The sequence below is a fragment of the Penaeus vannamei genome, chromosome 9 (assembly GCF_042767895.1).
Source record: "Penaeus vannamei isolate JL-2024 chromosome 9, ASM4276789v1, whole genome shotgun sequence".
Lineage (NCBI taxonomy): Eukaryota > Metazoa > Arthropoda > Malacostraca > Decapoda > Penaeidae > Penaeus > Penaeus vannamei.
In genome coordinates, this window is record NC_091557.1 from 515,960 (window position 1) to 540,582 (window position 24,623).

Genomic DNA, 24,623 nt, shown 5'->3' on the forward strand with positions numbered 1-24,623 from the left:
CATGTGATTTATGTGCCAAGGATTAGTTATCTTCCTATGTGGAATTATCAATTCAGATTCATGCCTTAATGTACATATGCAAGTGTTTCATAATATTATTTGTGATTAGCATAAACATTTCTGTAGTGCAATTAGGTCCATCCAGCCATAACCCTCCTTAGATTATGTCTCACTCTTCACGTTTCCAATTTAAAGTTTTCCTCTTTAGAATATGAAATATAAGTAGATAAAGAGAACAGACAGACTTTTTAGACAATTTAATCAAAACAACCTTCTGGTCAGAGATAGGCTATATAGCCACGCTTCTAGTTATTGTAATGTATTTGTAATACATTAGTTTGTATGAAACTGATGGTATTTTACATTTGTTGGATAGAATGAGACTGAGGATTTTTTGTTTAATGGATAGAATGAATGAGAATAAGAAACTTTTCTTCCGCAACTTGATAATAACAAAGTTATGAGGTATGTGAGAGAAATTACCAGTTTTGTGAGTATTGGAAGGTAATTGTTCAGAATGGGTCTTAAGTAAAATAGCACCTGTGTTTTTCCACCTATTGCAAAGACCAATACTCCACTGCGTATATTCGAGAAGATAGTGTTTGGACTGGTTTCTTATTTAATGGTTAATTATTGGTGTTATGGATACTTCATTTGATATATCACTTATAATGATAAATAATCACAGGTTTTGTATTTGATGATGAATTACTTGTGTTTTTGCAAGCTCTATCTTGAGATATACATGTAGTTTTGTTTGTTTTTACTTGAACATGATGTGCGGAGACCGCATCACCACTGAACTTGGCCAATGGAGTATGAGACATTTAGAATAACAAGAAAAAGTAAAATTCCCTATGTTTCCCTTTGTATTATAGTATACGATACCTTAGTACATTATTTAAGTGGATAGGTAGAAGATATGTATTTATTTCTGAATTATAGAATTTGTTTTAAGTCAGTTTTTAATATGACAGATGTGAAGTAGTGAAGTCCTAAATTAGGATATGCAGTCCTTATTTTGTTTTATGAGCTTTGTATATGAAATTTAGATGAAATCAAATGATTTGCTCTTAATTAGAAAAAAAGAAGTATATGGTCTGTGAGTGAGTGAGTGAGTGAAAAATGTGAGTGAGGGCGGGAGGATGTGCATGTGGGTATGTGTGCACTGTGCATGTGTGAATACATAAATGGATTTGGGGGTGAGTGCATGTGTACATATATAGATTTGGGTGTGTATACTTCTGTTTATCAGTGTGTGTATATGTGCATTTGTAGCTCTGCTTGAGTCTGTCTGCTTTATGTATGTCTCTGTTTGTGCCTCTGTCTGTCTGTCTTAGTCTGTGAGTGTCAGGAAAAAGGGTCTTGTTGTTGGGATGAAGTTATGCTTATGTATGTGAGCATTTGTTCAAGATGATGATTATGAATGTTGAATTGTTTTAAGGTTTGAAATACAAATTTTATGTAGAGTGAAATACTCCAAGAGCAGATTTTTCTGTTATTAAATCTCATAAGAATCAATTATTATTGTAGATATACTTTTTTCAATTTTTCAAGAATATTCTAGAAGACTAAAATTGAAAATGAATGTTAATTTATATAGATTTCATAATTTTTTTAGATGAAAGTATCTATGATAATTTAGATATAAAAAATACTTCATTGCTCTGAAGTTATTGGTTTTGAGAACGTCACATGATTGGAATAGCTTTTTGAGTAGTATTTTACGGACATGAATGTGGAAGAGCATGATCATTTCATTAATTTCAATATTTCATCTTCAGGAGACAACTGTAACATCAAGTGAGAGCAGAGAGACGACCACCTATCGGACCACAACGGACTCCAGAAGTCAGGCTGCAACACAGGTGGATGCAAATGGAGGCATAGGAGGCATCGCGGAAACTGTCCGGAACAGTGTGCTGGGATTCTTTACTCCGACCAAAAATACCTCGCTACCTGCAATTGTAGAATCATCTGAATCAGGCTTTGAAGAAGGGAGTCTCACAGGTAAATGTTTTTTTTTTCTAGTTAAGGTTAGAGTATGAACTGTTGTAAGTAATGCTGATAATTTGGAGTGTTTATTATCGAGGCTTTTCTTTTGTGGTTTAATGATTTATTAAGAAATTATATTATTTATGGACACTTACATTAAATATTTACACACTTTCCTCCACCCTGATGTGCAGTTTCAGATATTGCTTGTATAATTCTTGCCAAACCCTTTGTTGTCAAAACTCGCCCTCTAGCATGTACAGCTATTAATTGCACGTCTTTTGCAAAGTCATTTGTCAGTCTCATGTCACCAGCAATTATAGTCATCAGTCTGTTATATTAGCATATGTAGGTGTCAGGGTAATATCATTAGCATGTGTATTTGTTTACAGGTGTTCAGTTTTAGGTTAAATAAATAAATAGTAATTTTCTGTAGCAAACTTACTAAGCCCATAGATCTGTGAATCAGGTGATCCTTTAGCCCTTTCCTGTCTTCTGGTAAGGTGGAGCCAGTAGACCTCAGTGACGGTTAATATCAAATAAGGAATTGGTCCAAGCTTTATCTTGATAAAATATACAAAGTGGAGGTTTATTGGCCTTTGCTTATTAGTGTGCAGCCTGGGGCCCAGAGCTGCTCAGTGTATTTCTTTTGTAAATAATTGTAAAACAAAGCACATCGCCAGTATAATAACTCACAAACTGTTATGCATTCAGCAATTGTTGTCACTTTAACGATGGAACTGCAGTTGTAAACTAAACTAAATTCAATTCAAGAGGAGATCATAACCATGGGTCTTATTGTAATGGTCTTCGTGTAAACTCAAAATGGTATGTGAGTATAAAATAAGTATAAGAATTGCCAATTGCTGTAGCTGATCTGAATTTAGTCAGTTTGATCAGATGAAATTATTTGTAGAAAAGGTATGCATGAGAATAAATATCTTTGCAATACAAGAGATTATTTGACTGTTTTGATTATATCTTAGGGAGAAATACTTGCCAAAGATATAGATGAAATGAGTTAAATACACATCTGTATATTGTAGATATTAATTTTCATTCATACTGTTTCTACATTTGTAGCAATAAATATGGTTCATCAGAATTATGTTTTCATATTGATGTCCATTATGTTTATTGACTGTATAAGTATATTTGGAAGTAAAATTTTCACTCAATGAAAATCAAAAATACTGACTAATCTTAGTATATTTCCTTAGTAGAAGGAATTATATTCTGATTTCCATGAGAGTTTGGAAAGCATGAAGTATCATTGTCTGTAAATGTATGTAACATTATTTCAGTACATATTTGTATTTGAAAACACCACATATATTTAACGTGATTTTTTATTGGTGCTCTATTGGCAACAGATTTATCTGTATTTAAGGATGTTTAACCATAATTGTTATATAATATTACGCAGCAATCTAGACTTTGTGGCTAAGCTGAAGCTATGTAAAGCAAGGCCAACCCGCAGCAAGTAATGGCTCGTTTACAAGTCAATGGCTCTTGTTTCATGATAGCTATAGCCATCACCGTTGCAGAGGGGTTAAGTGCACTTGATATTTAAAAGTGATGCCAAATGTTTGGTGTACTTCTGTAATATTCTAGTTGGTATGTTCACCTGTAGAAGCCTGTTGTGCATGTACTCATAAACGTTCCACTTTGGATTAGTTTTAATATTTGTTTATATGTAGAAGTGCTTAATGAATAATGAGTCGATGCCTATTCCTACTTGACTTCCACCTGTTTACTCTGATGCCTTGAATTTTTGGGAAGCTACCAACAAAATTATGCAAAGCAGTACACAAAAAACCATAATAGTGCTTGTGGATTAAAAATTTTCCATACCAGTGACAAATCTATATCATTTAGGAAACCTAGACTTTCATATATATATATATATATATATATATATATATATATATATATATATATATATATAATTTAAAAGATTAATAACTGAAATTGAATTTTCAATAAAGCCTGATAGTGAGTGAAGTTAGCATGCTTTTGAAGGATATACCTAGCTTTTGGTTTCACAAAATTAGGAAAAATGAAAAAGAACATGGCATAATCTCTTAATAACATGTATTGAAAAGAGGAAATGGATAATATTAATTTGATGTAAAATATTATATGGTAATATAACTCTTGATGCAGGTAATTAGTCTTGTGTTTGTAATAACGACATGTATTTTTAGTCTTGCTAAACTTCAGTCTGGATAATTTTTGATATTTTCAGAATAGATAATCAATTTTGCTTAAAATATATAATAACTCCTAGTTCCTTGCAATCACAAGAAAATAGGTGCTAGAGAACATCTGTTTTAGCTTTTCTCATTTGTTATTAAAGTGTTCTTTTGTTTGTGTATATATAATTTTGCACAAATGGTAATTTTTGTTTGAAGAAAGTGAATCCTGTAGAAGGAGAATGAATGTTGACCTTTTGACTTGCAGAAGGTAGAAAAAAGCTTTCTGTTGTGATTTTTGGGAAAGCCTAGGAGGCCGTTTTTTTTTTTTTTACTTCATTTTATTTGATATATCTTTAAAATTTGATAAAGTTCTTCTATCATAAGGCTGGAATTAATGTCATACTTGCAACCATAGATAGTATAATGGTATGATTGGCAATACAGGTCAGATATCCTTTTCTATATTATAATATTTTACAAAAAACATTGGGTACATATACTGTATGCTAGTATGTGTTTTGTTGTTGTTGTTTTTGTCTAATTTTGTGTTCGTTTAGATGGCTTCACAAGTATTTAGCCACCAAGAAGTCAATTACTAGGTCTACCTGACCTGGCATGTTTATCCCATTACCTGAATTTGCAGGAAGAAGAATTATTATTAGTATAATTATTGTTATTATTGTTATTGTTGTTATTTTTATGATGATGATGATGATGATGATGATGATGATGATGATGATGATCATGATGATGAGGATGATGATGAGGATGATGATGATGGGTGCTTCAGTAATGATGTGACCATCTCATACTTAAAAATCAATTCAATACACATGATCATCAGGAATACAGACAGAAATGAGTCCCATTATCTTTGTATGATATCAGTCTCCAATGTCGGAGCAAATTCTCCATCCATGTCTTGTGTGGTCGCACCAGTCCTAAGAAGACTCTTTCATGTCTACTTTATTTATCTTTTACTTTTTGATGATGGAGAATGTCAAGCTACACTGTTAAGAGGAAATTTTCTGGCTTCACGCAGGAATTATTATCCTAGTTCTTTGTTTTTATCCCGAATGCCACTCCTTTTTTCATTACTTGCATAATGCTTTTGAATGTTGTAGTTTAATAAGTATGATAAGTTTTCATGAAGGGGACAATATTGTTTTCCATTATGTTTTTCCGGTCTTTTACCATGTCTTTTATTATTTCTTGTAACAGGTGAAACGGTTGTTGCCTCGTCACCAAACTCGGAGAGATTTGTGTCCGCTCGGGAATTCTTCAAAGAGGCAGACACTCGAGAAAGGTTGACCAGTGATTACTTTAGTGGGAGTGATACACCATCAAAATTAAGGGTGAGGAATATATTTATGACCACTTCTGGTAATTGTTGCATTTACATTTATACGCTAAAAGTTCCAGAAATAGAGAAATCAAGTATTATAACCTCTAAGAAATTGCAATGGCATAACTAGTGACAGCTCTTGTGTTTTATATATCATCTGTTACTGATAGTAATGTGGACAACTTTATAGTATCCCTTGCTTTACTTGATAGTCTGGATATAGTTAAAAGAAGCCTTCAGTTAGCCTGAGAAAGATAGAACATTTTTAATTGCCTTTAGTTATTAACCATGTAGATTATTATTTAGATGCATATCATTTCATAAAAGCATTACACTTACATCAGAACACTTCTTTTAATGACTGAAGTGGGATTCCTGTATGTATTATTTCTCATGCCAAGACAGAGATCCGAATTATCACTTAATGCATTTAATGTTCCTCGACAGGAGAGCACTCGCCGTTTAAGCCTCTGCAAACCCAACAATCCCTACATTGCATATTCGTCAGATGAAGAATTTGATGATTGGAAGTGAGTACCTACTTGTGCTTTAATGTACTTTAGGTTTATATTGGATTGATAAACAGATCGAGGAATGGACGAACTGATGGACGTAGAGACAGACAGACACAGATAGACAGTTATGCACTAAGACAGACAGACAGGCACTAAGACCAACAGACAAACACTGAGACAGTCAGACAAACACAAAGGCAAACGCTGAGACAGACAAACAAGTGAACACTGAGACAGACAGACCCTGCAAGACAGGTAAACATGGAGACAGACAGAATGAAACCAGAGGCAGGCAAACAAAAGACATTATGAGCGACACAGATAGACTGTGACAAATAGAAGGACACAGAGACCGTTAGACTGATGGATGCAGACAGACAGACAGAGACACACGCACAAGGACACAGAGACAGATAGACAGACAGATGAAAATGACAAACAGGGACAAAAAGACAGAAGGACTCAGAGACAATAAAACAAATGGAGGAGGATAGATAGACGGGAACAAACAGAAACAGGTGGACATAGGCAGACACAGAAACAGACAGACACAGACCAGCAGACAGAGAGACAGATGGAGATGTTTAGTTATTCAGGTCTGGAAAAAAGAAAAGACGGATAGTTTTGCAAGTATATATACTGGTAAGTACCATTTCAGCAGTTCTTGATGAAGATGCTTCCAAAGTTGTTGAAGAAAGTTTTATGTACAACCTTAATTACTGATGACTGATAGATGCCTGCTGTAAGTAGTTGCATTTTGTGAAAGGAGATTGACTTTTATGTAAGTGAGAAAATGAGGATGATAGAATAAAACTCCAATAAAGAAAAAATAGAAAATTTAGGAAATAAAGAAAGTTTAAAACCATTTGGAACAAAAATCAAATAGAGAGAAAACAGTGGTATAGAGAAAAAAGGGAATAGAGAGAGTGATAAATAGAAAGTGAGTCAGAGGGAGAGAGAAAGGGATGTGAGAAGGAAAGAGAAAGGAGAGAGTGGAATAGAGAAGGGAAGGAGGAAAGGGAGTAACAGTGTAAATCTTAAATTCTTAGAAGTAATATTCAGATTCTTAGCTAGTTTTTTAGGCATTTTGATCTGCTATGGATTGTTTGTTGTATTTTTTGTATAGGAGTGAGAATTGAATTCTGATCATAACCTTAACTTTTCATTAACTTAACTCTGGATTTGTCTATGTAAGAGTGTATGGAAGGGTACCTCATTGGGATATTAAGCAGTAAATGAAAGCAAAAGAATGGTTTGTGTAGAGGAAGGAGCACATATTCAAAGGAGACAAAAAAAGTGTCCTAGGTCATTGAGAAATGGATTTCTAGGAGTAAGGAAATATCACAAACTCAAAGGAAATTCACATTTAAAAAATAGGAAGGGAATAAGGGAAGAACAAAGCTAACAGACACCAAAAATGAAGGAAAATATATTGTTTTATTACATTGCAGATACAAGTGGTTTAGAATGATAACTTTGATGTTTTAATGGTAATTACATATTAAACATAATAAACCAATAATTTTGAATGTGTAGATTCTGAATAAGTACATGGCTTATTGCATTAGAAAATGAATGTAGAGAATAAATACATTTTTTTTTGGTGTAGAAATTCTTGTATATGGAAAAGATGTCAATGTATTCAAAGAAAAGATGATTTTGTGAGAGAGAGAGAGAGAGAGAGAGAGGGAGAGAGAGAGAGAGAGAGAGAGAGAGAGAGAGAGAGAGAGAGAGAGAGAGAGAGAGAGAGAGAGAGGGGGGGGGGGGTGAGAGAAAGAGAGAGAGGGGGGGTGAGAGAAAGAGAGAGAGGGGGGGGGTGAGAGAAAGAGAGAGAGGGGGGGGAGAGAAAGAGAGAGATGGGGGGTGAGAAGAAAGAGAGAGTGGGGGAGGTGAGAGAGAAAGAGAGAGAGTGGAGAGGGTGAGAGAAAGAGAGAGAGAGTGGGGGGAGATTGAGAGAGAGAGAGAGAGGGAGTAAGAGAGAGAGAAATTAGGGGGTAGAGAGAGAGAGAGAGAGAGAGAGAGAGAGGAGAGAGAGAGAGAGAGAGAGAGAGAGAGAGAGAGAGAGAGAGAGAAGGAAGGGAGTAGAGAGAGAGAGGGGGTAAGAGAGAGAGAGAGGGGTAAGAGAGAGAGAGAGAGAGAGAGAGAGAGAGAGAGAGAGAGAGGGAGTAAGAGAGAGAGAGAGAGAGGGGGTAAGAGAGTAAGAGAGAGAGAGAGGGGGTAAGAGAGAGAGAGAGAGAGAGATCCAGAGAGAGAGAGAGAGAGAGAGAGAGAGAGAGAGAGAGAGATCAAGAGAGAGAGAGAGAGAGGAAATTTAAGAGAGAGAGAGAGAGGGGGTAGAGAGAGAGAGAGAGAGAGAGAGAGAGAGAGAGAGGGAGAGGGGGTAAGAGAGAGGAAATTAGAGAGGAGAGAGGGGTAAGAGAGAGGGAGGAAGAGGGGGGTAAGAGAGAGAGAGAGGGGTAAGAGAGAGGGGTAGAGAGAGAGAGAGAGAGGGGGGTAAGTTAGAGAGAGAGGAAGAGAGGGGGTAAGAGAGAGAGAGAGGGGTAAGTAGAGAGAGAGAGGGGTAAGAGAGAGAGAGAGGTAAGGGGGTAAGAGAGGGGAGTAAGAGAGAGAGAGAGAGAGGGGGTAAGAGAGAGAGAGAGAGAGAGGGGGTAGAGAGAGAGAGGGGGTAAGAGAGAGAGATAGAGGGGGTAAGAGAGAGAGAGAGGGGGGCAGAGAGAGAGGGGGGGTAAGAGAGAGAGAGAGAGGGGGTAAGAGAGGAGTAGAGAGAGGGGGTAAGAGAGGAGGTAAGGGTAAGAGAGAGGGGGTAAGAGAGAGAGAGAGTAAGGGGGTAAGAGAGAGAGAGGGGGTAAGAGAGAGAGAGGGAGTAGAGAGGGCAGAGAGAGAGAGGGAGTCAGAGAGAGGAGAGAGGGGGGGTAAGAGAGAGAGAGAGGGGGTAAGAGAGAGAGAGGGGGATAAGAGAGAGAGAGAGGGGGGGTAGAGAGAGAGAGAGAGAGGGGGTAAGAGAGAGAGAGAGAGGGGGTAAGAGAGGGGTAAGAGAGAGGAGAGAGGTATTAGAGAGAGAGAGAGGGGGTAAGAGAGAGAGAGGGGGTGAGAGAGAGAGAGAGAGGGGGAGTAAGAGAGAGAGAGAGGGGATAAGAGAGAGAGAGAGAGGGGGCTAAGAGAGAGAGAGAGAGGGGTAAGAGAGAGAGAGGGGTAAGAGAGAGGGGGGTAAGAGAGAGAGAGAGAGGGGGTAAGAGAGAGAGAGGAGGTAGAGAGAGAGGGGTAAGAGAGAAGAGGGGTAAGAGAGAGAGAGAGAGGTGAAGAGAGGGGTAAAAGAGAGAGAGGGGTAAAAGAGAGGGGGGTAAAGAGAGAGAGGGGTAAGAGAGAAGAGGGGGTAAGAGAGAGAGAGAGAGAGAATGCGGGGGGTAAGAGAGAGAGAGAGAGAGAGAGAGAGAGAGAGAGAGAGAGAGAGAGAGAGAGAGAGAGAGGGGTAAGAGAGAGGGGTAAGAGAGAGAGAGAGAGGGGTAGAGAGAGAGAGAGAGGGGGATAAGAGAGAGAGAGAGGGAGTAAGGGAGTAGAGAGAGAGGGGTAAGAGAGAGAGAGAGAGAGAGAGGGGTAAGAGAGAGAGAGAGAGAGGGGTAAGAGAGAGAGAGAGAGGGAGGGGTAAGAGAGAGAGAGAGAGGGTAAGGTAGAGAGAGAGAGAGAGAGGGTGGGGTAAGAGAGAGAGAGAGAGAGAGGGGGATTAAGAGAGAGAGAGAGAGAGAGGGGGAGTAGAGAGAGAGAGAGAGAGAGAGAGAGGGAGTAAGAGAGAGAGAGAGAGGGGTAAGAGAGGGGTAAGAGAGAGAGTAGAGAGAGAGAGAGGTAAGAGAGAGAAATTAAGAGAAGAGAGAGAGAGAGAGGGGGTAAGAGAGAGAGAGAGAGAGAGAGGTAAGAGAGAGAGAGCGAGAGAGAGGGGGTAGAGAGAGAGCGAGAGAGCGAGAGAGCGAAGAGAGCGAGCGAGAGGCGAGAAGAAAACGAGAAACGAGAGAGAGAGAGAGAGAGCAGAGAGCAGAGAGAGAGAGAGAGAGAGAGAGAGAGAGAGGAGAGAGAGAGAGAGAGAGCAGAGAGAGAGAGAGAGAGAGAGAGAGAGAGAGAGAGAGAGAGAGAGAGAGAGAGAGAGAGAGAGAGAGAGAGAGAGTAAGAGAGAGAGGGTAAGAGAGAGAGAGAGATGAGAGAGAGGGGTAAGAGAGGGTAGAGAGAGAGAGAGAGGGGGGTAAGAGAGAGAGAGAGAGAGGGGTAAAGAGAGAGAGAGAGAGAGGGGTAAGTAGAGAGAGAGAGAGGGGTAAGAGGGTAAGAGAGAGGGGGAGTAGAGAGAGAGGGAAATTAGAGAGAGAGAGGGGTGAGAGAGAGAGAGAGAGAGAGAGAGAGAGAGAGAGAGAGAGAGAGAGAGAGAGAGAGAGAGAGAGAGACAGAGAGAGCTAAGAGAGAGAAAGAGGTGTAAGACAGAGAGAGAAAGAGGGGGGGGGTAAGAGAGAGAGAGAGGGTAAGAGAGAAAGGGAGGAGGAAGGGGGAGGTTGTTAAAATAAGTGGAATACTTCCCGAGTGCGAAGACACCTACAGATGCACTGACTGTCATTGTTAGCAGTAATCTTAAGCAACAGCGCATCTCGGTTATCGCATGACATTGTTTTTTCCGGAATTTTGACATAGTTTGATTGTTATATTGGTAATGTTCTCTAAATAGCAGTATTGAAGTGCGTCCGGTATGAATTATGCGTGAAAGAATGTTTTTTAAATCGTAATATCATCTCTACCGTTAAATATATGTACTTTGAAACAATTTGTATTGCTAATTCACGACTATTTTATACGTTGTGTTTATAAGGTCGATTTTTGCCGGGAAATACGTATGTTGTATAAACCAGTTAGTTAACGTCAACATGCTTAACATCCAAGCTAAAATTAGAAATTAAACTTAACAGATGTACATAAGGTCGATTTTACGGAGAATTGCGCTTTACGAAGAGGCGTTGTGTAAGGCCGGCGCGAGGGTTGGCCGGGTGGTTCTTGAGCAGAAATTCATTTTTAGCGCGCTACTGTGGCAACCTGGCGACCACGCGTGCCCTGCCGAGGCTTGCCAATACTTGCCTGACGACCGATGGCAATCAATATTCCAGCTAATCAGACATGTTGCAGGAGAATTGCGTATTTCTTCTAGTCTGTATTATTGTGGAGTTTTAAATGTGTGTAAGGAACGCGTGGGTTTGAAGTTGATTTTGTAAACAGTCGCGCACGAATGAGACTTTTTGCGATGCTTACGTTTTGTCCGCCGCCACGCGCCGGCCCTCGAGACCGAGATGGCAAGAGCTGAACGTTCGCGGCAAATTTATATCTTGAGGGAGGGCAATGTAACCACACAAATAAAACGCCACCCTCCCGCCTGCTTTCTCGTACCCCCTACTGGAGTCACCTTTTCTTGTCTGCGGCCTCTTTCTCCTCTCCTCTCGCACCTCCCTCCCTCCCTCCCTGTCTCCCTCCCTCCCCCATTCACCCCCTACGTAGTACCGCAGCATAGTTGTGGAAAAAGCATGGGTAAATTCTGCTCGTAGAACTCAGGTAGCAGAGAGAGGTTTGGGAATTGATCAATTTTTAATCTCATAATCACAGGAAAGGGTGAAATATTAAAGGAAAAGGGATGAAAACGTAAAATAAAGATATTAGAGGATATGGTACGCGCTGGCAACTCGGTATTCTAAACACGCGGCGGACCCCGTTAGAGCGAACATCCTCTGCGTCTACGAAAAGGAACATTGCTGCGACCCTCTCACTGCAACATTCGTATGTTGCACAGATGGCAGAACGTTGCATGTGCCGGGGCGGAGGAACGCGTCGCGAATGACGTAAAAGTGCGCTAGGTTTCCCGCCAACGACCCGGGTGCCGAACTTGAACGTCTCTCGCGACTCGCGTCAGTGACTGCCAGAACTCACTCAGTCCTGGTTGTCTTGCGGCGCTCGTGGCTTGTGTTCGCCGGACTCGGATGCCGTTTTATCTAGTGCAAGTGACTCGGAAGGAGAATGGACTGATAGAAAACCCTCATACAGGTGATTGTGAAATGCGAGTTTGTGCTTGGGGTTGTGCGTCCGGTTGGTGTAAAGGGAAGTGTTTGTGAAATTGTGTGGGGGGCGACCAGAAATGCCAGACACCGCGATGCTCGGAATTTCGTGGCAAGAGATGATGTGTTATCAATTGAGGCATGTGGAGCTGCAGCGTCGAGGGCAAGGGCTTAGTGCCTTCTCTCGCTCGCGGAAAAGCCTTGCTGAACTGCAGGTGATGATGATGACCCAATTACGAGGCGAACTGTGAATACATAAGAGTAATAAGTACGTTTTTCTGAAAGCGGCGTTTTAGTGGCAGTGATAACGTACAGGATACAGACCTGAGTATGAGCAGGCTGTGTCACACCCCTGGATCTCGGGACTTATGAATTGATAAACATATTGTATTGATTTGCCTCATTTTCTTATATTCTTACGATTGTTTCCCATATGAAAGAGGCTTATCTTAACCGTAGCTATTTTATCAACCACCGAGACAAACATTATGTGATTAACTTGTGCCGAATGATTGGCCCAGTATTCTAATCATTGACGCCTATGCTTAATGCGACGGGGATTACAGTTTCATATTGACATCATTTATTGAAAGCGTGAGCCGGTCCACAGGGCCAGAGGCACGTCCCAGTAGTAGGCGTGAATCATGAGGGCGGGTAGGATGATTCATCACTCACGCCCTTGGCAGTTATTACGAGGAGGCGCTCACATCACTGCCTAGAGGAGTCACGTGTGTGTTTTAGGATTGGGAGGAAGGGATAGAGGAGGAAGGACCAGGCTTTGAAATTAAGGAAACCTCAAGATTCTAAACGTCGCAGATGTTTGTCCTGTATATTCACGAATCGATGGATGTTTTGGATTAGATTTTTTCCCTCCGTTGTGCAGATACAGGGTATTTTTTCTGGCATTATATCCCGCAGCGACAACGACCGTTTCAGAAAAGGACGTAGGGTTCAAGTGGATTTGAACGATGCGTCTATTCCTCTATCTCTCGTTATCAGGTCGATTCGCTACGTAGGGGAGATAAGATTTCAAAGGCTTAAATTTAGACATGAAAAAGTAAAAAGGTAAATAAAAGAGCGTTGAACTGACAGCGTTTCCAAGTCGAGTCTCTGTGGCGACGACGGAAGTGAAAACCACAGAGGAGGTAAATCCAACAGGAAGCCGAATGGTTGATAATGACCTTAGACTAGATTCTTATCCCCCCTTCGCCCGTCTCCTCCCCCCCCCTTTCTCTCATGTAGGGTCAGGTAGTAGCGATAGTCGTTCTTTCAGGTCACTCGAGTTTACTTGGGCGATCTCACTCGGGTTGCCTCGTTCTGGTTTTCTTGTCCCTCTATAGGAAAGATGTTTATAAATTGTGTTTGCTTAGTGTCGGTTTTGTACGAGATCAGGTTTATTGATGATAATGGGAAATTGATTAGATTAGTTGTTTACAGAGCTTATGCCCTGTGGGTGTAGATAAATAAATAGAGTCAGCATACTAAACTCCCGAGCTGTGTTAACAAATGCGTTTACAATTGGGGAGACACTTGTTATAACACCGGGGGTCTAAACCTGTACCGAACAGGTGTGTAACGGGAGCCAACAGGTTGATTGCTCCTTCGTCGACGTATCCGTAGGTGTGGACAGTACCCAGCGGCCTCTCCTGCGGCCAACGTGCGTGACAATTTCCGCTTGAACGCACACAAGGCCCCTCTTTACTCTGTGAACAATTGATATTCGAGGCGACGCTCAAATTCCTTTTGGGGCTTTTCATTATGTATTCCGAGGGCTTCGTCCTTTGTTTTAGGGTGTTATTGTACAGCGATATTTTTCCTGGTGCGTGTTAGGTGTCTTTGTGTTTGTGAATTTGTGCAGAATGTGATTTATTTGGCCACGCGGCACTAGTAGGGTTTCTGCGCGTCAGGGATACTCTCCGGTCTTGTACAACATCCGGAAATACTATGAGGACCCTGACTGCATTGCAAAGGGAATACGGTCGCATAGTGTTACTCTCGTCGAATTCAACAACGACACTAAATTGGGCTTATGGGCGACACTGAACGGGGTTGGATACACATGGGGAGGATTAAAGGGAATTTTGTGCTTACAGTTAGTATGTCTTTTCCTCCCTCATTTGTGTGAGTTATCCAACGGCAAAGCTACTCTAATGAGTTGGCGCGAAGCCTTTCCTATTTCCTGTATATTTATTGTTGGGTGAGATGTACCACACTACCGAATTCCGTACGCAGCAACAATCCGATAATATAAATCTTACAGGATCCTTGCCCTTCCGTGACCCTGCTTTAAAGACCAAACATGCCACTCCCTCCATCCTTGTCACTCTTAACCCCAACTCTCACTCACTCTTCCCTTGTCTTCCCTCCATTATTAGCGCGACTCGCTCATCTAAGGGATCGGGGAGTCTGTTCAGGGGAGTCGGAAGGAAGGGAATGCGCGACGTCTCTGCGGGGCTTCCCATACCTCGGAGGGGAAGGGGAAGCGGCGGAAGGATAGCTAATGGTCGTCGCGACTCGTCTCGTCGCGTCTCTAATGGGTGGCGAGTAGACTTAATTGCCGAGGCGGTGGCGGTTGACTTGTCTTGGTCGCGCGACTGAAGTTTTTTTGCGCCAAGGTCGATATAAGCGAGGTATATTTAATTATATAGACCTTGGTTTGCGCGGCTCTGTGATATTTGGGGGTCGGGGCACCGGCTCTGATCTCAGGGGAAGTGTGGGGCTGTTCGGTCGTTTATCAATTTGGGGGTGAGGGGGGCATGTGCGTTTCGTAAGGGGATTCGAATCCAGGGTGAGCGAGTTCGTTTTGTGTTCGTATTGTCTCCGTATTCGTGATTCGATTGTGGATTCTTTGTGTGTTTAAGTTGATCGTGGGGATTTGAGAGACGTACCGGGGCTAGGAGGTCCTAGATGTACATTTAGTTCATAAGTTTCCACTTTAAAGCTACAGTGTTTTCAGCAGGTAATGTGACTGTCATGTCGAACAGCTGATAGCCGAAAGCGTGACCCCTTCGGAAGCTCGTAATTCCGTCTGGTTCACAGCTGGCCGACACGCCCACCTCCCTCGGCACACTTTCCGGTTGTGTGACCAAAGCGGCCGTTTCTCAAAGGCAAGACGGAAGAAAGTTTTGTTTCTGCCTCGGATATTCGCTAGATGTGAAGACGAGGCAAAAGAAAACGGAAGCGAGGGAATTCTTACGAGTATTCTTACAATGAATGTTTGAAATGGAAATCTTTACGAGATAACAAAGCTGTTGCGAATGTGAGGAGACGAGGGCGATGAAAGGAAGCGCGGTAAAAAAATGTAGACGGGAAGAGAAGAGAGAGAGAGAAAAAAAAAACTTGATGGTCAGAGAGGTTAGAAGATGAACCCTTGTTGAAAGGGAGAGACCGCGTGAAGGGATGACTTGCGGCATCAGAGAGGGAGGGAAGGACGGGGAAGGGGAAAGGGGAGGGAGGGAGGGAAGGACGGGGGAGGGGGAGGGAGGGAGGGAAGGGAAAGGGGAAGAGAGGGAGGAAAGGTAGAGGAAAATGACGTTGAAGATATGGGAAGGAGAAGGGGGAAGGAAAATGGGGACGGGGGAAGCATAAGAAATGAGAGCAGAAAATCGACTTGGAAGTGCTTAGCAAAGGGCACAGGAGAGAGGATATGCGTAGCTTGTTTACGAAAATTCTTCGAAAGAGGAAATAGACGAAACACCGTCGGCGGCTCGTCCTCAAGGTTGCGCGCCTCGTCCGTTTTGCGATTGGGTTCTCCGGGTTGCAGTATTCTTGATTTTGTCCTCGCGAGTTGCATGTTTAGAATTGGTAAGTGGGATCGCCCGAGCAACAAAGATGCGCACTTGCGTCTGTTTACTATATTCCACCCGGTTCACCTTGGATTGCTACGAGAGAGAGAGAGAGAGAGAGAGAGAGAGAGAGAGAGAGAGAGAGAGAGAGAGAGAGAGAGAGAGAGAGAGAGAAAGTGTATATGTTTATGTTTATATGTGCGTGCGTGCGCGCGTGAGAAGAAGAGGAAGAGGAAAAGCGAGTTGGATCAACGAGGTTTGCGTCGCTCCTGATCTTTGGGGAGCAAGATTCCTTCCCTTCTCTCTTCATCCTACCCTCACTCCCCGCTGCTGCTGCTGTTGCCCCCTGCTCCCTCCCCCTCCTCCTCCTCTCTCCTCCTCCCTCCTCACTCTCTCTCCTCCCTCCTCCTCTCCTCTCTCTCCCTCCTCCTACTCTCCTACTCCTCCTCTCCCTAACCTCCTCCCTCCTCTCTCCCAACCTTCTGCTCTCCCTCCTCTTCCTCCTCCTCCCTCCTCCTCCTCCTCTCCTCCTCCTCCCCCTCCTCCTCCTCCTCCTCCTCCTACTCCTCTTCTTCCTTCCTCCTCCTCTCCTCCTCCTCCTCCCTCTCCCCCAGCCTCCTCCTCCTCCCTCCTCTCCCCCCAGCCTCTCTCCTCCTCTCCTCCTCTCCCCAGCCTCCCTTCCTCTCTCCTCCCTCCCTCTCCCCCAGCCTCCTCTCTCTCTCTCCTCCTCTCTCCCCAGCACTCCTCCTCCTCCTCCTCTCTCTCCCCAGCCTCCTCCCTCCTCCTCCTCTCTCCTCCCTCCTCCTCCTCTTTCTCTTCCTCCTCCTCTTCTTCCTTCCTCTCCTCCTCCTATTTTTTCTTCCTCCTCCTTCTCCTCCTCCTCTTCCTCTTCCTCCTCCTTTCCGCCTCACTTCTCCTCCTTTCCGTCTCCTTCTCCTTCCCGCCTCCTTTCCACACCTTTTCTGTTTCTCCGATCAGATCCATTCTACTGCCATAAGCCTAATGTTATCGCCCAGTAGGTACGACACGCCGTCCTTTCCCGTATTTCTTCTCCCAAATCTTTCTCATCCGCGGCTATATTTCTCTCTATTCCCTTCTGTCCCTTCTATCCCCTTCTCCCCCTCTCCACTTCTCCCCCTTCTCCCCCTTCTATCCTCCTCCCCCTCTTCCCCTTCCTATCCCTCTCTCCCCCTCTCCCCCCTCTCCCTCCCCCCCTCCCCCCCTTTTATCCCTCTCCCCCTCTTCCCCCTCTTCCCCACTTCCTTTTCCTCCATCCTACCCTTGTCCTAGCTTTCTTCTCGGACATGGCAGGTGTTTCTTTGCCAAACAGGTCGTCGATCACCTTCCTGTTGCCATAGGCCTATTCATCCCGAGGCTGCGTTGATGGCCGTGGGCATTTTACAAACAAAATATTGTTCAAGTGGTATTTTGACTTTTGTTTGTTATGGGAAAGATTCTTCTCTTTCTTCTGTTCCGCCTTTTACAAACAAATATATTACTGTATATGTGATGTTTTGACTTTCTTGTAAGACAGACTTCTATTTTATTTCTCTTCTTTTACAAACAAATAGATTATTGTGTTCTGATTTTGCTTGTTATAGTGAAAGCTTTTCTCTTTCTCTTCCGCCTTTTTACAAACAAACAAGACTACTGCATAAGAGTTGTTTTGACTGCGTTTGTTAGGGTGAAGCCTTCCATTTCAGCCTCTCCGCTTTGTTTGTTTTCTGCTTTGCTCTGTTTAAGGAAGCTTGACTGCTAACCATTTATCCGAGTAGGCGGAAAGTACACGTCATTCTGTCTCACTCGCGGGTTAGGGTAATTAGATCCACACGAAACAGCTGGTTCTTCGCGTGCTCGTGTGTACTATTATCTTTTTTGTTTTGTTTTGTTTTTCTTTTTTTCTCCCACCCTTCGAGAACCCGTTTGTTGATTACCACGTGCGGGGTTTGTAAGTCCCATTCATTCGTCTTTTTTTTTTGTTTCTTGTGTACTTGGTTCGTCTTTTATGGGAAGGGAGACGTTCGCCTTTCTCTCTCTCTCTCTCTCTCTCTCTCTCTCTCTCTCTCTCTCTCTCTCTCTCTCTCTCTCTCTCTCTCTCTCTCTCTCTCTCTCTCTCTTTCTCTCTTTCTCTCTTTCTCTCTTTCTTTCTCTCTCTTTCTTTCTCTCTTTCTCTCCTCTCTCTTCTCTCTCTCTCCCTCTCTCTCTCTCTCTCCCTCCCCCTCTCTCTCTCTCCTCTCTCCTCTCTCTCTCTCTCTCTCTCTCCCTCCCTCCCTCTCCTCCCTCCCTCCCCTCCCTCCCTCCCTCCCTCTCTCTCCCTCTCTCTCTCTCTCTCTCTCTCTCTCTCTCTCTCTCTCTCTCTCTCCCTCTCCCCTCTCCCTCTCCCCCCCCTCCCTCCCTCCCTCCCCCCCTCTCTCTATTTCACTCCGTCATCCTCCCTCATCCCCCCCCACTCCCTTTTCACCCACACTGTCTCAGTCTCTCTTCGGCTGTGTGTGTGTGCAGGTAAGCGACGTGTGGACGTACGTGCGTGAGTGTGTCACGCCGTACAAGATTTGAGTTTGTGGTCTGGCGGCGGTTAGGCTGATCCTGGCGCCCCATAGATGTCGTCGTTGCCGCCTTTGTCACGCTGCATGCAATACGTCACCCTCTGAGGCTTTTATTGCCTCCCTCCCCTCCCCTCCCCCTCCCGCTGGCCTCGTCTGGGCGCGCGGGGCAGCGGGTGGATATCGAGAATCGTCTGCGAATTTGAGATCGATCTCCTCGTTGACCTTTTGCCTGGGGTGGCTATCGATCTGTGCTTCCCCTTCGGATGGTCCCCGCCGGCTGGTCCCCCTCGGCTGGTCCCCGTCGGCTGGTCTCCTTCGGCTGGTCCCCGTCGGCTGGTCTCCTTCGGCTGGTCCCCGTCGGCTGGTCCCCGTCGGCTGGTCCCCGTCGGCTGGTCTCCTTCGGCTGGTCCCCGTCGGCTGGTCCCCCTCGGCTGGTCCCCGTCGGCTGGTCCCCCTCGACTGGTCCCCCTCGGCTGGTCCCCGTCGGCTTATCCCGTCGGCTGGTGCTTTTGCCGAGGGACGTGTGTATGTGTTGCATGCGTTGGCTTGCTTCCGGTATCGAGGCACGGACGCGTTCTGCTTTCGTTGGGGTTTGGAACGAGGGAAGGAGCGAAGGGGGAGGAGAGAGGGATGGAGGGAGGGAGGGGTTAAAGAGAGGGAGGGAGAGAGAGAGGGTGGGAGGGGAGGAAAGGGAAGTGAAGGGAAAGGAAGGAAGGAGTGCAGGAGCGTTTCGCGCTGGTACGGAGATGGTATTGTGACGACGGCGAGAGTGGTGCTGGCGTGACCGTGTGAGGAGGATAGACGAAGACGGTGCCAATGCTCGGTTCTCAGTCGGGGAAGGCTTGGCGGTGACTGGGGGCCCTTTGGAGCAAGATTACTGGCGGGATCGCGGGACCTAAATCCATGCGGGATCTTGCAAATGTCAAGGGGGGGGGAGGATTGCAACCGCCGCCCTCCTCTGAACTCCCCCTCCCCCTCCAGCTCCCCTTCTCCCCTTCTCCCCTCTCCCTCCGCTCATAATGATTACCCAATCTCCATTTATCTCCGGTTAATTCACGCTTTGCTCCTTCCTTCCTTTGCTTTTTCATCCGATCGTATCTCCTTATTTTGTTAACCTTTTCCCCGTTCTGTGCTCCTCCTCTTGCAGTATCTTGACGGCACTCATCGACGCGGTTGCAATGAGGTGCTTGCCTTATCCGTCCCGTTTTACGACCGCCGCTCTCCTCACGCTGCTTCTATTGAGTTTATCCGCTGCATTTGGCTTTGTTTTCCTCGTGGCCTATTTCCTTGACACGGTTGCGTGACTTTGCGTGTCTCTCGAGCCCGGTTGCGTGACACAGGCGCTATCCTCACCCTTTCTGTGTTGTTTTTTCTAGTTTTTTTTTCGGGACGTCTAGCTAGGGGACTCGGGTTATTTAGGGCAGACGAGGCTATTGATTCTTGCATATTTGTCAGCGCCAGACTGGAGATTTACCTTTCCCTTTCGTACTTTTTTTTCTTGTGTTTCTGTTATCTGTTTTTGTATGTTCTCGTTTTTTTTTCTCTCTCCTTCAATATCTCTTCTCTCCGCGCTTTCGTCTCTTTTCGCATTTCTTTTTCTCTCTTTTTTCCTCTTCACTCTCTTTCCTCTCATCTCACGTTCTGTCTTTTCTGTTCTCGTTATTTATTTATCATCCCTCTTATTGCTCTTGACTGCCCTCTTTCGCCCCCCCCCCCCAGCCCCGTGCTCTACCTCCAGCCCCCTTTGTCTTGACCGAGCGAGGCCGAGAGGCAGAGTGCACACGTGTTGAGTGGGTCAGCGTGCGGGCGGGCGAGTGAGTGAGCGAGCGAGTGAGTCAGTGCGGGTTGACGGGCATGATGAGGGCGGAGCGGCCAGTGGCTCTCAACTGGGTCTTGTTGGCACTCGATGGAGCCACGGTCGCTGCGTCCGATGGGTGGGCCTTCACAGGGGGTGGATTAATTGCCTCGGAATGTTTGATTTGACTATTTTTAGACGTGATTTATAACTCTTGTGTTGGATTTTCTCTTTATTTATGATGTACTTTTATTTTCGGTCTAAAGCATGGGCATCGGACTTCTTGATTGATTAGATGGGAAAGCAGTGCGCGTTCTGAAGCTCAAGCTTGGTCCAAGCGCTCGAGTGCCAGGTTGGAGCGAATGTTGGCAAGAGTGTCACGGCCGCACCCCCCCCTCGCCCCCCCTCGCCCGACGCCTCAGCGAGCCTCGGTCCGGGCCAGCTTCGGGGCTCGCCGCTCTTCCTTGTGGCCCCCTCGGCTCGCGCCCTTCTATTTGTGCTTCGCTGCCTCTCCTCGCCCTCCGTCTCCTCCTCGGCGTCTGCCCCGATCTCCTTTCCTCTTCCGATCTCCTTTCCCTTTTCCTCCTCCTCCTCGGTATCTTCCCCGATCTTTTTCTCCTTTTCCTCTTCCCATTCCTCCTTATTTATCTCCTCAGCATTTCCTCAATCACGCTCTATTCCATTTTCATTTTTTTTACATCGTTGAATCGCTATCTCGCCGTGTCAACCGCCGACAGCGCGTCGGATCAACCCCCAAGGCCTCAGCGTGTCGGCGTCCTCCTCCACCGCCACCTGGGGATCGCTTTGCCCAACATACCTGGCACACGTGACCCGACGTAGTTACAAAACCCCATGTGACATATAGTATAATTATTTCAATTCGTCCTTTCAAATAAGTAGCCTTAATGATAGGAGAGACAAAGCCCGAAGAAGTGCATGCGATTATTATTTTTTTCCTTTGCGATATTGATCTTCGTGCCGTGAAAGTGGGTCGTCTCTACGGCCTCCGAGCTCGGTATTTTGATGGACGGCGGCCCCCTGCGCGCTCCGTCTCGCCCGGGGAATATGGGAGTTGCGTCGCCTTCGCCTGCCGAGGGATTTGGTCGGTGAAGGGAAGGGCGTGGCGTTGGTGTTAAGTGTTTGCGATACTTGCATGTTTGGATTGTTATTTTTTCTCCCCGGTGATAAATATGATCGAATATTTAGAGATTAGTTTTAACAAATTCCTTTAGAATGGGTCGGGTAAGCGTATTATGTGTATCATAGCGAATTTGGTCTTGTCTGTTGTGACTATGAAAGCAACGATTCACAGACTTGGTTCACGCGCGACAAACCACCGCGTTCTGATTCGTATGCGTTCGGTGGCGCCTTCGCTTGCAGTCGTGTTGCTTTCATCTGTTGCCGCGCTCCTGTCTGTATGCTGTCCAGGTCTGCGGCGCTCTTGTCCTGCCTGCTGATGGCCTGTCTATCTTGTGATCTCCTTATGGTACGGAGGGAGGGAGGGTGTGTGGGAAGGAGGGAGGGGAGGAGAGGGAAAAGGGAAAGAGAGAGGGAAGGAGAGAGAGAGGAAGAAGGAGGGAGCGAGAGGGGAGAGGTGATGACAGAACGACAGCGAAGAAGGTCGTTTTTGAGCAGCTGTCGTGGCAAGTGCGAGCTCAGTCTCTAGGCTCGTTGTTTAGTCATTTGTTGTCCGAAGAATCGTGGTCCGCGAGCGTTTAAAGTTGAAGTAGGAACGGAGGCCAAAATAACCAAAGATCTGAACGTCATTTGAGGTCCAAGTACTTGCTTTTCTTCAAAGTGAAAATAATCAAATTGATTAAAATTTTGATAGCCTGAATGCAAAGTACTAGAAATAAGCAAGAGCAACAAAGAGCAATAAAGCAGCGAGTCAGAGGTTGCGAGCACAAAGGACCCGAGCCTTCCCGACCGCGGTAAAGCAGGTGGTGCAAGGGGACGGCCTCCCCGGGGGTCGTGTTGGCAGCCAGGGCTTGGCAACTCCCTCCAAATGAGAAAGAGAGAGAAGCAGAGAAAAGGGTAACACGAAAAGGGGTGCGAGGAGAAAGCGAGTGATTGAAACGTTATGAAATACTGAGGGGAAAAGGGTACTACGTGAGTGGATGCAGGTTTTCTGGCAGCGGGAGCGTCTTCGGTGGCGCGGCGCTCCCCTGGGCGCGGGATCCCGAGACCAAATTATCCCAACTCGGTGGTTTTAACCCGTTCGGGCCTCCGCGGGGCCTGCGGGGCCTCGCGCTCGACGGCTGCTCGGCAATCTGTCCCGGTTACAGTCTGTGTAGGTCTCAGGTCTGTTTGGGTTGCAGGGCTGTTCTGGTTGCCGTCCTTTCCCGGTGTCCGTTCTGTTCCGTTGCCTCGCTGTTCAGTTTCCATTCTATTTCGGTCTTCATTCTGTTGCGGTTGGCGGCATGTCCCGTTTGCCGTTCTGTTCTGGTCGCCGTTTTATCCAGCTGCCATGCCGTCCCGTTGCCGTTCTCTTCCGGTCGTTATCGAGAATAGCTTTCCCTTCCCTTTTTTAAACGATTGCCCGTCGTTATCTGTTCGCTATTGATGTATAAACAGAGCAAGAGATGTCCTGAATGAACCCGGCAGCCGGCAGGGGTCGTGAGGCGTCGTCACCCTTGCAATTGCTCGCTTGCACCCCAGGATGCAAAGGGGGAAGGGGGGGTAGGGTACTGGTTAGGTCTCGTTAGTTTATTATTTCACTTGCGCTGATCTCGGGGGAGGGGGGGGGGTTGGCGTAAATAAGGGGGAGGGGGGGAAGGTCGAGGATAAGAACAAAGATGAGGTCGAGAACGATGAGGGTGAGGTCGAGGTCGAAGTCGAAGTCGAGGTCGAGGTTGATAACTATTAAGAAGATGTAGCTGGTGTGATAATTTTAATTAGGACCGCATTTTAACCGCCTCTCTTGTGTAATCGATTGTTTAAATTGCAATCAGGGATTCAAACATAGGGGTAACGGTGTTCGGTTGCTGGTTCGCGAAAAGAATAATTTGTTACCTTCCTGCCTTCAGATTCTAAGGAGAACGGAAGAGTAAGAGAGAAAAGAGAAAAAAAAACTGAAATAGGGGATGGAGATATAAGGATTATAGATACGGTAATGGGTTATTTTGATGGCGATGATGATGGTGATTATGATGATGATGGTGATGATGATGATGATGATGATGATGATGATGATGATGATGATGATGATAATGAAGAAGAAGAAGGAGGAGGAGGAGGAGGAGGAGGAGGAAGAACAATAATGTATGTATGTATGTATGTGAAGATAGAATCCCAGAAAGATAAAAAATTAAGTTCTTCGAGTTGTTATTCTCACCATAAAAAAATAATAGTAATATCCTCTCGACATAGACGCGATAAATGTGTCTCTCTGCCAGCCAACAGGGGGGTAGGGGAGAGCCGTTAGTGACGTCACCCACGACGGTTAGTGACGTCATAGGTGGTTCGAATTGGCGGGAAAAAGGGGTCGATCTAGAGAGAATTAATGACGTCATAAAAATGGGCGTGGTTGGGAGTACTGTTGCTAGGCCATATGGTTATCTACTGTGGAGATAATTGTAGTGGGACGGTGGTTTTGTGGGGGGCGTAAAGTAGTATTTTTATATGTTCTTGTGTGATATTTCATTTATTAGAGAACTTTTTTTTTTTTTTTTTTTGCGTTAGAGAGAGACAGAGACAGAGACAGAGACAGAGACAGAGACAGAGAGAGACAGAGACAGAGACAGAGACAGAGACAGAGACAGAGACAGAGACAGAGACAGAGAGAGACAGAGACAGAGACAGAGACAGAGACAGAGACAGAGACAGAGACAGAGACAGAGACAGAGACAGAGACACAGAGACACAGAGACACAGAGACACAGAGACACAGAGACACAGAGAGACACAGAGAGACACAGAGAGACACAGAGAGACACAGAGAGACAGAGAGAGAGAGAGAGAGAGCGAGCGAGCGAGCGAGAGAGAGACAGCAAAGTAATGAATATACACAGTAAATATTTCACTCCGGTTGGGCTGAGAACATGGCGCGCTGTAGGCCGGCGGTTCAAACAAGCAGGAAGCGTGTTCGCGAGGATTGTTCATCGGGCAATGCACTGATCGATCGTCGTCTGTCGTGTGTGTGTGTGTGTCTGGCCTGAGGTCGTGTGCTGTGGGAGTGGGCGGAGGAGTGGGAGTGGGCGTTGAGTGTGTGGGCGGAGGAAGCGAATTAAGCGTGGAGAGTGGGCGGAGGCGAGTGAGTGGGCGTGGAGAGTGGGCGTAGGAGTGTAAGTAGGCGTTGAGTGTGGGGGCGGAGGAGAGTGAGTGGGCGAGGAGTGGAGGGGCGGAGGAAGAGAAGTGGGCGTGGAGAGTGGGGT

General features: G+C 45.4%; 1 protein-coding gene across 9 annotated transcripts in view; it reads left to right on the forward strand.

The window, feature by feature from the left end:
* The window catches only part of LOC113822415 (uncharacterized), a 107,134-nt gene that overhangs the window by 51,760 nt on the left and 30,751 nt on the right, over positions 1 to 24,623 (forward strand). For 8 of the 9 annotated variants that reach the window (XM_070125148.1, XM_070125147.1, XM_070125146.1 and 5 more), the window contains 3 exons: positions 1,785 to 2,010; positions 5,415 to 5,548; positions 5,986 to 6,068. In XM_070125148.1, coding sequence (XP_069981249.1) covers positions 1,785 to 2,010; positions 5,415 to 5,548; positions 5,986 to 6,068 — 443 coding nt within the window. Of the gene's footprint in view, positions 1 to 1,784; positions 2,011 to 5,414; positions 5,549 to 5,985; positions 6,069 to 11,850; positions 12,114 to 24,623 lie in introns of those variants that run through there. The other variant, XM_070125154.1, reaches the window with a different exon arrangement.